Here is a 12971-nt window from a genome sequence, read left to right as displayed (position 1 = left end):
TGATATATAACATATATAATATATATCATATATTACATATAACATATACTATATATATTCTACATGATATACTATATACCATATATTATATTTAATATATATCATATATTATGTATATCATATATAGTATATATCATGTTATATATAGTATATATCATGTTACATATGTTATATATAGTTTATGTATGTTATATATAATATATATCATATATGTTAAATATGTATTATGTTTTATACCATATACTATATATAATATATATCATATGGTATATAATATATAGCATGTTATATCTTATATATCATATATTACATTATATATCATATATGTATCATATATTAAATATATTTCATTTGTTAGTATATCATATACTATATATTGTATATAGTATATATTACATATATATAATTTACATATCATGTAATTTTTATATATTATATAATATATTTTATATATAAATATATTTTATATATTATATAATAAATTATACATTATACATTATACAATGCTGTGCCTTCCACTCCTGCACACGGGCCATCACGCCCTCTCCAGCTCCAGGGAAAACCCGCTCCAGGCCCATGCAGCACCTGAGGGTCATCTCCATCCCTCAACCTCGCGACACCAGCAGCCCAGGAAGACTAAGCTTAAAAGCTAAACCGCACCTTGGATTCCAAGGGCTATCTCCACTACCCCACTGCCCCCAACCCGGCTCTAAACACCTCACCCTGAAGGGGCAGAAGCCAAGTGAGGTAGGAAGTTAGTTAATGAGTTCATCGGCATTTTTTATAATAGCTCAAAATTTTAAAGGACCCAAATGTTCACCAACAGGTGATTCAATACACAAATGATGGTATCTCAAGCACTCAGTAATACAAAAGAATCACTACTGATCTGTGCAGCAATAGGGATGAATTTCAAAATAATTACACCGAGTTAAAGAAGCCAGACCAAAAACGAGTATATACTATATGAAGCTTTTTTAAAAAATTCTAGGAAGTGAATACTAATCTATAGTGGAAAAGCAGACTAGGAAGACAGAGGGTTTGGGTTTGAGCAGCCACAAAGCAAGCCAAGAGGCACCAGGAAACTTTGACGGTGATGACTATGTTCATTATCTTGAAGAGTGTAGTTTACTGTATGTCAGTTATATGTCAATAAAGCTGTTTTTTAAAAGGTGATGGTAATGTATAGATTTGAATAGATATCCGATTTGTCTGTTCTCCATATAAAACATACAGAGGATTTAAAAAAGTAAATAAACAACTTACTTTGCATTTCTAGCCATTGGTTGGTACAGATTTCATAATTCGTTGAAGACAAAAAGTATGATACCCTTTGTCACACGTGTCACACACTAGCATCTTGCTATCTTCTCCCGATTGTCTAAAAAGTAAGATAGCATTAATGATGGCTTATCTTTAAACTTATGTTTTGCAACATAAGTAATCATGAAAATCATTAGTCCTGGGAACTGCACAGTTCATAAATACCTCAGTATCTGTTTTGTCTCTGCAGATAGTAACAGAGGTAACCCTGCTATAAGGATTGCCTCCTAAATGGTGATCTTTACTCAATGCTCACCTATGGTTAACTTGCTCTAGCCATTTTAGGATTCCTGCAAAGGAGGAAGGGTTGAGGCAAGATGAATAGCCTCTGATCTTTACTTTTAAAATATAATTTTTGAGAGGAAGGCGCTATAACTGCTAGGTGCTACTGTGTGGAAAGAACAAATCTTGGCACAGCAAATTGAAAAGACTGTCATATAACATAAAGAAGATCAAATTTGGCATCAGATCTCTATTTGTATTCAGGCTGCTGTTTTCTAGCTGTGTCACTAAACAACTTAGACTAAAGCTCTCTGAATTTCAGGTATAAAACGGGAATAATAAACATTACTGTGATAATTAAATGTAATGCAGGTTCAGGTGCTTAGAATGTCTATTAAGCAATTAAATGCTGAATAATTATTTCAAAAGATGAACCTTGTCATAATTATTAAGAATTATAATTGAAAACCTAAAACCTTTTTTAAAACACTCTTCTGCCCCCAAATATTGGGCCCCTGTCCTACGACGTTATCTCTGTTGAGATTTTTGACTATAATCACTTTCAGATACTATGATTTTAAATTCAAGAGGAGGGGAAGAGAAAAAATGGGGAAAGCAAGAAGAGCTGAGAGAGGAATCTCTGAATGAAATCTCGGGGATAAACAGAAGTCAACAGGAAGATGGGTCAGTTGGGCTCCAATTATTATTCAGTTCAACCTCTCCATAAAATGTCACATGTTTTATCTCTTCAGCTACATGGAAAGATCTTGGAGGACAAGTACTCTTCCTTCAAGTTCTTTTAATCCTTCCCAAGAAACTGAGTGCAGATACAAGGTATCGAATAAATGTTTACTGAATATTTTATCTAATTTTTACCAAAATATGAAGGTACATATTCCTATTTATGTCACGTAACTCTAAGATATTGACACTTATTTCTTATAAAACTAAATAATAAAAACAGACTGATCATGGCAGTTGGGCATAATTCTTGCTGGTTACAACAAAAATTCCCAGCCTGTAAATGAAGATGCTGGTAACATCCCCAAATTATCATGCTCATTAGAATCATGGGGGTGCAAGCGGAAATCACAGAAAGGACTGGAGAAATGACCAAGACATGAAATAAAATAGGAAAAGATAACCCCCTTACAACTTTTTAAATGCCACATATTTCATTTTCGAATTATGCTGACCAGGATCTACTCAAGGTGGCTTTTAGAGAGATGCAGATGTACATTAAAATAATAGTAGAAATTGTCCTTCCTGGAATGGAAATTCAAACACATGACTGACGTTTTGGCTAAACTCTAATTCTTCTTCGTCTGTAGTAAGACGTTTAAATCCAATCACATCCCCTCCCCGGTGTCCCTGAAGACAATCTACTTTATTCTTCTCATGCTTGTTTTAAATTGTTAATATCGCTTATTTTTTAAACTGTTGGTAAATTTAAATTAGCTCTTTAGACGACCAGAGCAATTTAAATGATTAAAATCAGTTTTGTTTAGACTTCTTTCAAAATAATAAACGTTAATATCCAGTAATTTTTTTAAGTATGATGAAGTCACTCTGAATGAATACAGCCAAAATATGAACAACCTCTATTATATTACACAAACCTTTAGCGCCTAGTAATAGGGTCCCTCTTAAACCCAATACACAGCTTTGAATTGAAATGAAAACTTACTTGCAGTTCTGGCACACTTTGCACTCAGGACATTGCCAACCTGCACGTTTTAATGGAGTAACCGCTATATCCAGGCACATTCCATGATAGTGCTGACCACAAGTAATACAAAAGAACTGATCTAAGAGGTCTCCTGGGCTGTCGCACACTGCACAGTTTGCATCTTCCTTCGCTATAATTAACAGTAAAACAATGAAATTGTTGTATAAGAATTTAAATTTTTTCCGACTATACAGTAAAATCATTTGAAAGGATTTGCATCATGAACCTTTCAGACATTTGAAGTTATTCACCTTGAATTGTCATCTAATCAGAAAGAGGTATCAATAAAAACACTATAGGGCATTTAATCTAAATGTAACCACATTAAATTTAATCGTATAGTTTTGCAATTATTTGTGGCTATATCTACTTGAGACCACAAGCAGGTCTTCTTTAATTTTCTATTCCTAATGCCAATGATAATGCTGGATACCTAATTAATGCTCAATATATGCTCGCTGGAAAGAACCAAACAAGGAAAATACCAACTAAGAAATGCTTTGCAGTGTAACATAAACATTTTCTTTGAATGTTAAATATATTTTGAAATTACAAAATCAGACAAGAGACAAAATTAAGAAACGTTAATATCAATTAGACTAAGATGCTTCTTAAGCATAAACAGACTATTCAAATCACATAAGGGCTTTTTTTTTAATTACTGGAAAATGTCTTAAGTGGAAGAACATTAAAGACAGAAGCTACATATTCATACACAAACACATTACTTAATATACTAATTATATATTCTTCTATATTAATTTCTAGTTGTAAAAGCATTAAAATCCACATAATTATGGGCATCATCCATCCCTAAATGTGGATTAAAAGAAAATGTACTAACAGTTCTTTTACCATATAAAACAGAAAATATAAGGATAAACTGCCCTGCCAAATATACAGTTAAACTTATGCATATTGCAAAATAAGAAGGAAAATAATGTATTCTAAAATCATACCAATCTTAGATAATGTATAAAAAATATGCCTGTATATAACAAGTATCACAAAGTATATGAACCTTTTCATTTTTTGAAGGTTTGATCATTCCTATCTACTATTCTGACTCATATGTTCTTTCTTTTCCAGTCAAGCTTATCATACCAACCTTTGATAATATATATAAATATGCCTGTATTTAACAAGTATCACAAAGTATATGAACCATTTTTTTCCTTTTTTTTTTTTGAGACAGTTTCACTCTGTCACCAAGGCTAGAGAGCAATGGCACGATCTAGGCTTACTGTAACCTCCGCCACCCAGGTTCAAGGGATTCTCACGCCTCAGCCTCCCCAGTAGCTGGGATTACAGGCGTGTGCCACCATGCCCACCTAATTTTTATATTTTTAGTAGAGACGGTGTTTCGCCACATAGCCCAGGCTGCTCTCAAACTCCTGAGCTCAAGCAATCCTCCTGCCTCACCCTCCCAAAGTGCTGGGATTACAGGTGTGAGCTACCACACTCAGACTTTTTTCCATTTTTTGAAAGTTTGGTCAATCCTATCAATTTCTCTCTGACTCATACATTCTTTCTTTTCCAGTCAAGCATCTTGAAACACAGTAAAAATATATTTCTTTTATTTGTACCGGAGTCTGCAAACTTTTCCTGAAAAGGGCCAGATAGTAAATATTTTAGGCTTTGTGAGCCATAGCAGTCTCTGACAAAAAGTCAGACCTTCTGTTTTTATTTACACCCTTTTAAAAATGTAAAAATAATTCCTCACTTGAGGGCAGTACAAACACAGGCTTCAAGATGTGGACGCTGGCTGGACCTCTGACATACTTCACGAAGGCTGGCTTAGCACCTAATACTCATCTGAAGGTACATTAGTGAGGCTGCCAATGCCCATAGGAAATCCGATTTAGTCTTTGGCTTTTTTGCACTTTGCAGCATTTGCATTGCTAGCCACTCCCACATTAAAACGCCCCTTTCCTTAGTTTCTATCATGGCAACTCTCTCCTAATTTCTCCTTAGTTTTCCCCCACTTTCATCTCATCCTCCTTTGTTGGCTTTTGTACCTATACAATCTTTCTAAATGCTGGAGTTTCTTAGGATTTCATCCTTTTCCTTCTTTCCTAATCCCACATAGTTTCCCTTTGTGATCACATCAACTCTCATGCCATAAAATGCCACCATGATTCCTAAATCTGTATTATTGGCCCTAGAATTCTTTCATAAACCCCAAACCTTTATTCTTCAAGTCTTACTGGATCTCAATAGCCAGGTGTTCTAAACACTCAAACTCAACTGCTCTAAAGTGAAACTTTTTTAAAAACCTGAAACATCATCCATTTTTCTCAAGAATAGATAAAGGCAGAAACCTTAGTATCATTGTTGACTCTGAACTCAGCCCTGACCCAACACAACCAGCCAGATCCCAATTCTTATGTATTAAACTTCCTACACATCATTCTTCCTTATATGTTTATAGTTTAGTCTATCATATTAGGTTGGTGCAAAAGTAACTGCAGTTTTTGACATTACTTTTAATGGCAAAGACTGCAATTACCTTTGCACCTACCTAATACTCTGTCTCGCTAACTGCAGTATCTTCTGCATCAAATCATCTCTACTTACGGTTCTGACATCTTCTCTAAATCATTTTCTACACATCCAGAGCAATCTTTCAAAAATGTAAATCTAATTGTTAACCTCTGTATAAATTAAAACTCCACCAATACCTCATTTTTCACCTAAAAGAAAATCAGAATTTTCAAGTATGAGGCAAAAAGATCCTTATCTCCCTTTCCAACTGAATCTCAGAACCACTCACTATTTCGTGGTCATGGTGGGTTGTCTGCCATGCACCTCACATAACATGCTATTCATGTCTGTGTGCTTTTACACATTCTGTTCCCTCTGCTTGAAATTTTGTTTTTCTGCTGTGCTCCCAGCTTCAAAACTCTGCTCATGGCTGGGCCCAGAGGCTCACGCCTGTAATCCCAGCACTCTGGGAGGCCAAAGCAGATGGATAACTTGAGGTCAGGAGTTCGAGACCAGCCGGGCCAACATGGTGAAACCCCATCTCTACTAAAAATACAAAATTATCAGGGTGTGGTGGCACATGCCTGTAGTCCCAGCTACTCAGGAGGCTGAGGCAGGAGAATCGCTTGAACCCAGGAGATGGAGGCTGCAGTGACTAGAGTTTGTGCCATGGCACTACAGCCTGGGGGACAGAGTGAGACCCTGTCTCAAAAAAAAAAAAACTCTGCACATTATTTCCTGAATACCTATTACCACACCCAAATACCCATTTAGTTGTTGAATATTACTTTTACCCATATGCTTACAAGAAACTTCTGTTACATAAGCATTTATTTACAGCACAACTCTGTGAATCCTTGAAGGACAGGGGCCTTAACTTTTTTAACTTTTTATCCCCAACTGCCTAACATGAATCAAGTCTTATTGAACATATTTTAAGTGAAGGACTTACTGCTAAAATCACTTTTAAATGGCTCTTTAAGTGATAGGCATTTAAAATAAATCATTAATCTAACAATGGAAGCATCATAAATTGGTTCATTTTTGATAGAAAAGACATAACTGGGATGTTATGTTTCTTAATATTAAGAGAGTACTAGTATTTATCTTTCAAAATATGTACATTGAAAAATTGATCTCTTTTTGCTCACCGTAAAACTTTTAAAAATTGGGGGAATACTCAACTAATTATCAGAAACTAATTATCAGATAATTAATTCATTTTTCTATTATACTCTCCTAGGAACACTAAAATACTTCTGTGAAACTTTCTAGAGTTTGCTCCCCTGACACTTCAAGTTGCCATGGTAGCTACTAGCAACATGTGGTTTCTGAACAAGTGAAATGTAATTAGTTCAAATCGAGGTATGCAGTAAGCATAAAATGCACACTGGATTCCAAAATCTTAATGGGGAAAAAGTATCTCAAATTTTGAAATATTACTATTTTGGATTACTGAATTAAATAAAATTTACTACAATTGTTCCCAAATGTTTCCTTTTCCTCAAATTTTTAACATACCCACTAGAAAAATTACTTATGTTGCTCACATTATATTTATACTGCACAGCACTGTTATATACAACAAAGTTCACTCTGCAACAAGACAACTGTCATTGTCACAAAAATCACTTTTTAGACTATGATGATCTCCACCAATTCCTTACTGACAACCTTGCTGTCTTATCTCATTACTATGGATCATTGGTAATAAATTAGTCAAAGAAAAACATCCATGTAATACATCTGGTGCAAAAGCACTTAATATGCCTTATGTGAAAAACAATATTATTTTTAAAAGCACTACACAAAGAAATGAGGTTGGTTCCAACCCTCCCAGTCAGGGAGAAGATGTGTGGGAATACTGAAACAACCTTATGGAGGTCATGTATAAGAAGATTATCGATACTGCTGGATAGGTTTGGTGTCATCACAGAAATTAAATATGAATATTTAGACACACATGTCTGTAAGCCAGAGACATTAAGTTTAAAGCAATAATCAACTAAGAAATTTTTCTTTAAACAGTTGAAAAAGCAAAAAGACAGGCTATAACTAAAGATAATTTAAGAGGGGAGAGGAGTAAAATCCAGGTCTATTTGGCTTCTAAGATCAGGCTCTTGACTACTAATCAAATTGACTCCTCAGCAAACTTTACTAGTGATCAATGAAAGTGATGAGTATTTGAGTATACACAAAAGTAGACATGAAATGCCAACAGTGGCATACAATGAAGCTAAATGAAGTAAAGGGAGCAAGGTTCTTATGGCAGGAGAAAAGTGAGAGGAAACAAAATGATCATCTTTAGAGAAGGTCATTTCCTAAGAGACAGCTGTAAAAAGAGAAGAGATAAATAAAAAAGACAAAAACATTGAGCTTAAATTAGAACAGAGCTTATCACAGATCCTTAAACTTGATGAAACTATTGCTTAAGAAAGTCCAGACAACACATAAGAATAAAAGCATTGGTGAACAGCAAGAAAAGTCAAAATAGCTGTCATATAGTGTAAATTGAAGAAGGGCAAAATCAGCATTGCTTTCTAATTTCCATCACACCCTACCATCTGCCAATTTTCATTACTGGCAGGACACTGGGCTGAGTGATTTGTCTATAAAAGAGAATCTCTGGAAAGAAAAAATAAATCATGGATGTCATCCAAAGAGGCTAGACCGTATCATTGGCAGGTAGATAAGAAAGGTCAGAGGACTGACAGAATTTAGGGTAAAAGAAAAGCAGCAGGACTTAATGCCAAGAAATACAAAGATAACCAAAGAAAAGAGGCTGGAGTTAAAGCTTAAGTGAAGTAAAAGGAATTAAAGCTAAATGATGAGTAAATACATTGAGGAACAGGGGGTGAATTAAGATATGTAGCATTTCCATGTTTAAACCTTGCAAAAACTTCTCATTGCAGACTGAACAGAACCCAAACTCCTTCCCTTGCTTATAAGCCTACATGATCTAGCCTCTGTTCACCTTGATGATGTCTCTACTACCCCCACCTAGTAAGCTACTATGCTCCAAGTAAAATGACATGCTGTCTGTTCATGAATCATGCCAAGTCCACTCCTCAAGGTCTGTGTAGTGGTCTGTTCCCTCTCCCTGGAATGTTCTTTCCTCTTATCTTGCATGATTGGCTTCTTACTATTCACTTTTCCTATTCAGGAAGTATATCTGGTTGTATCTCCTAGATGGATTTTTAGTGTAAAATTTCCAGACAAGGTTAATGTATCCTTGTATCATCATGAAAATAATGTTGCAACAATGACCAGCCATTTACCTATGACAGAGCACCCTAAAAGTGTTTCCTGATGAAAATCTTGGCCTTCTTCACAGATACTCTCTTTAGTGGATTTCTTTATAATGAGATGCATGATTTTGTTAAATTTCTCAACTTTTATAAAAAGATGTCAACCTTACTCCTAACTCAGTCAACTATCACAGCTACTGCTCTGCCCTTTAGGAAGCAACAGAAAATACATATACTCAATATGTATTATCATTCTCATAACTTAAGCCTTAGATAGGAGGTAAAATAACTACCCTTTTTAAAGCAATTAATATATACAAGGCACAATGTTATGTGAATTCCATTCATTGTTTTCATTTAACCCTCATAATAACACTATGATTTAAGACAGTATCATTTTAAAAGCATAAAAAGTAACTTCTGCCATGACACACAATTAGGATAGGAAGAAATATTTATAAAATATGTTAAAAAGGTGACAAAACATCCTATCTGCAATATTCTTTAAATTATATCCTTGGAACTTAATCCAAGATTATGATCGTCTTAACAGATGGGTCAGAACGCTGTGTAGTTAGAATGCACTGTTTAAGATCCCCAAGGAGTCCGGGCACGATGGCTCACACCTCTGTATCCCAGCAGTTTGGGAGGCTGAGACGGGTAGATCATGAGGTCAGGAGTCCGAGACAAATCTAGCCAACATAGTGAAACCCCGTCTCTACTAAAAATACAAAAAATTAGCCGGGTGTTATGGTGTGCGCCTGTAATCCCACCTACTTGGGAGGCTGAGGCAGAGAAATCGCCTGAACCCAGAAAGTGGAGTTTGCAGTGAGCCAAGGCCATGCCACTGCATTCCAGCCAGGGTGACAGAGCGAGACTCCATCTCAAAAAAAAAAAAAAAAAAAGAAATCTAATTTAGTCATTTAGGCCTTGATTTTATACCACTGACTTAGTTTGAAGGCTGCTATAAGAAACAGCCCTATGAAACTGGTATTTTTCTACTGCAAGTTGGCTACTTTAAGACAATTTTTCATTGCATTCTATCAAGGGATGTCTTATTATTATACCATTATATCAAGTGATGTTATAAATAGTAAGAATCAGATTAAGGGCTCATATGTCCTTCTTTGTATTGACTGTTGAAAAGGTATGGGGCCAAATTTGTGGCTTGTCTGGAATTACATATTTTTTGGGGGTCTCTCTATTATCTTCATATTTATCCTATCTAAATTTTCCATTGCCAAATTTCCTTACTTATTTTTAGTTTTATCCTATTGCTCATGTATTTTTATGAGTCTCCATAAGTCTATTTTGGAAAAAGGCAGAGTACTCATAATTTTAGTATATCTTTTAGCTTTATGTTGCCATAAACCTTTCATTATATACATGATCAACAACAGCAAATTATCTCATCTCAGTATTTAGTTTATTATTTTACAAACTGATTTATGATTGCTAACATGTAACTGAAGGTATACACTATTAGAACACAGTTTTCAGTAGAAAGTAGCACTGCCATTGAGTAAAAAAATGTTCTAACATTAGAGCAACATTCTTATACAAGTTTGCATGTTGTTTACTGAGGTCTAAAGCATGACTACACAAAAGGCTGAATAAAATTCAGATTCTTACATACACATAAAATTGTTTTATTGAGATGACAAAGTATATTTATTATGCCACCCAGAATATAATCTACTCTGATAACTGCCAGTTTATGCACTTGCTGAAGTAACTCAGTACATAAATAGTAGCCACAACAGTTGCTGTGCATGAAAGTTCTTCTCTTCCAGATTGAAGAGTGTACAATCTAAAGCATTTTAAAACTTTAAATCACTTATTAGCTTAAATATAATTTAAAATTTTAGTTTGCCTTACCTATAATTTGTCTGTACACTAGGTTACTAAGGGTGATATGATTACATATGTGGACACAAAATAATTTTAATGGAAAATGAAATTAGGGTACTCAACAAAGATAAAGGGTAATGATCATGTACACTAACCGTATTTGAGATTACTTTAAGCCTGGGGTAGCTATACTTATGTTTCACAGACCTGGAGAAGATAGGAAAAAAGGCTTTTATCAACATTGCTAAGGAACAGGTAAAAGCTAACATTAGGTAACTAAGAGGTCACATAAAAAAGACTGAATAAAATATCATGGAGGTTTCATAATAACATTGGAAATTCAATAGACTAGGAGAAAAAAGATCCCAAAATATACATGCTCATTGGGAAAACACATAGTAAGAAAAAGGAGAGATCTCTATTTAATGATACAATAGTAGAGTTATAATTTCCTGTATAACATAAATTTCAAGCATTTAAACATTTTCATTGAATTATAAAATACTATTTGGAAAAGAAAGAAAAACAGCACAACTGCAGATTACAGATGACTAAGATAGATGAATCATGAAAAGGTACCAGCAGAGATTTCTATCACACCTATCAGGGATACACAATTTCCAAGAATTTCAGAAGTATTTGGTGTTCCTATTAACGTAAATCCTGAAATAACACCTGAGTGAACTGTCTTCTAATTCTTCAACTGGATGGCTTTTTAGTGTAAAAGATGTTGAATACTGATTGGCTTTTTAATAATTTTATAGTATATGTCAGAAATACTGCACAGTCCCTATTTACATCTTTCTACAGTGGTTTTTAAAATGTTTTAAGAATAAAAAACATGCAAACTTTATTTGATTTTTCTGAGGAAATAACTTTTTGGATTTAATTTCAATGAAACCGTTAATAACATTTCCCTCCCCAACAATCTCTGGCAACGATCCCTCAGATTTTAAAGATTATGTATTATTACCTTTTAATACAAGTAGAATAACATTCAGGGAATTTACAACATTTGTTATTTTCAGTAAATACATTGGTTGAAGTTTAAAAGTCTATCCATAGTAAACTTACATCTTTCAGGAGCTTGGTCAATGTGTTCTGGACAAAGCAGGAAGATGTGACTGAAATCCTGAAAGGAGCCGGCTCCTGCAGCACAAGGATAATGATACATCTGGGTACATTTCTCTTCACAGCATTTGATAGTGGCCCCAAAGTGCTTACAAAATGCACATCGCTGAAAGGGGTAAAGGAGAGAAATCTCTTTATAAAACCTTGAAAAGGAATATTCAAATATAAGCTGGGAAGGTATAAAAAACTCTCTGTACATCACAAGTAAACAAATTGAACCTGCAAAATATTAAACAAAAGATTCGTTAAAAATAATAAAATCTACATTACTCAATTTAGTGCTTCGTGTGCTACCAACTCATCCTTCCATTCAAATTAGAAAGTTAGAATTTCATTCCTTATATTTTCAAAAATAAATTGTGAAGCATTTTTGAAACAAAACCTAAAGATTTTTTTTTAAAGCAAATAGTAATATGGTTAAAGGGGCAGGTTTCTATATTGAGGATTATTATAAAGTTTTTAAATCCCACCAAAACTAGTAATAGGAACATATATTATTTATGAGACATATTACTATTTTTTACACTGCCTAAAAATAAATACAAAATAAACTCATCAATTATAAGTTAACAGGGACACAAATGGTTAAAGACTCACAAAAAAAAACCTACATACTTCAATGTAGCAATCAACTTCAAATTTCTTAACAAAAGATGGAAATGTGGGGGAAAAAATTAGTCATCTGGTATCTTTCCCATTTCAACCTGCCTCCATTATCTTGCAAGTGGTAAAACGCACAGAAATAAGCCCCAAACAAGAGGGGCAGTCTAGGGCAAGTGAACACATAAGAAGTCAGAAGAAATTATGTAAAATGTTGCATTTACTTATTCAGTTTTCCCTTAGAATGATTCACAAACTCTTCCTCATTCTCCCAAGCCCATTTTGAGCATCATTTTCTTTGAAGAGAGTCTGATGGGCCCTGTACTATACAGTATTAAATCTCTCTGTGGGAAATGACTATCTAACATAAATTTTTGTTTACA

The 12971-nt window shown here is 34.3% G+C and overlaps 1 protein-coding gene across 1 annotated transcript; it reads right to left on the bottom strand.

Annotated features, from left to right (window-relative positions):
- Window positions 1–1275: 1275 nt before the first annotated feature.
- Window positions 1276–12088, bottom strand: LOC117978742 (histone-lysine N-methyltransferase 2C). The gene is made up of 3 exons (XM_063596966.1): window positions 11932–12088; window positions 3233–3404; window positions 1276–1381 (listed from the first exon to the last, which is right to left on the bottom strand). Exons 1-3 carry the CDS (start codon window positions 12029–12031, stop codon window positions 1276–1278), a joined length of 378 nt encoding a protein of 125 aa, XP_063453036.1. The 5' UTR covers window positions 12032–12088.
- Window positions 12089–12971: the final 883 nt, after the last annotated feature.

This window comes from Pan paniscus, chromosome 16 (assembly GCF_029289425.2).
Source record: "Pan paniscus chromosome 16, NHGRI_mPanPan1-v2.0_pri, whole genome shotgun sequence".
Classification (NCBI taxonomy): Eukaryota; Metazoa; Chordata; class Mammalia; order Primates; family Hominidae; genus Pan; species Pan paniscus.
The sequence above is the reverse complement of the archived record's forward strand: the minus strand, read 5'-3'. Positions and strand labels throughout refer to the sequence as shown.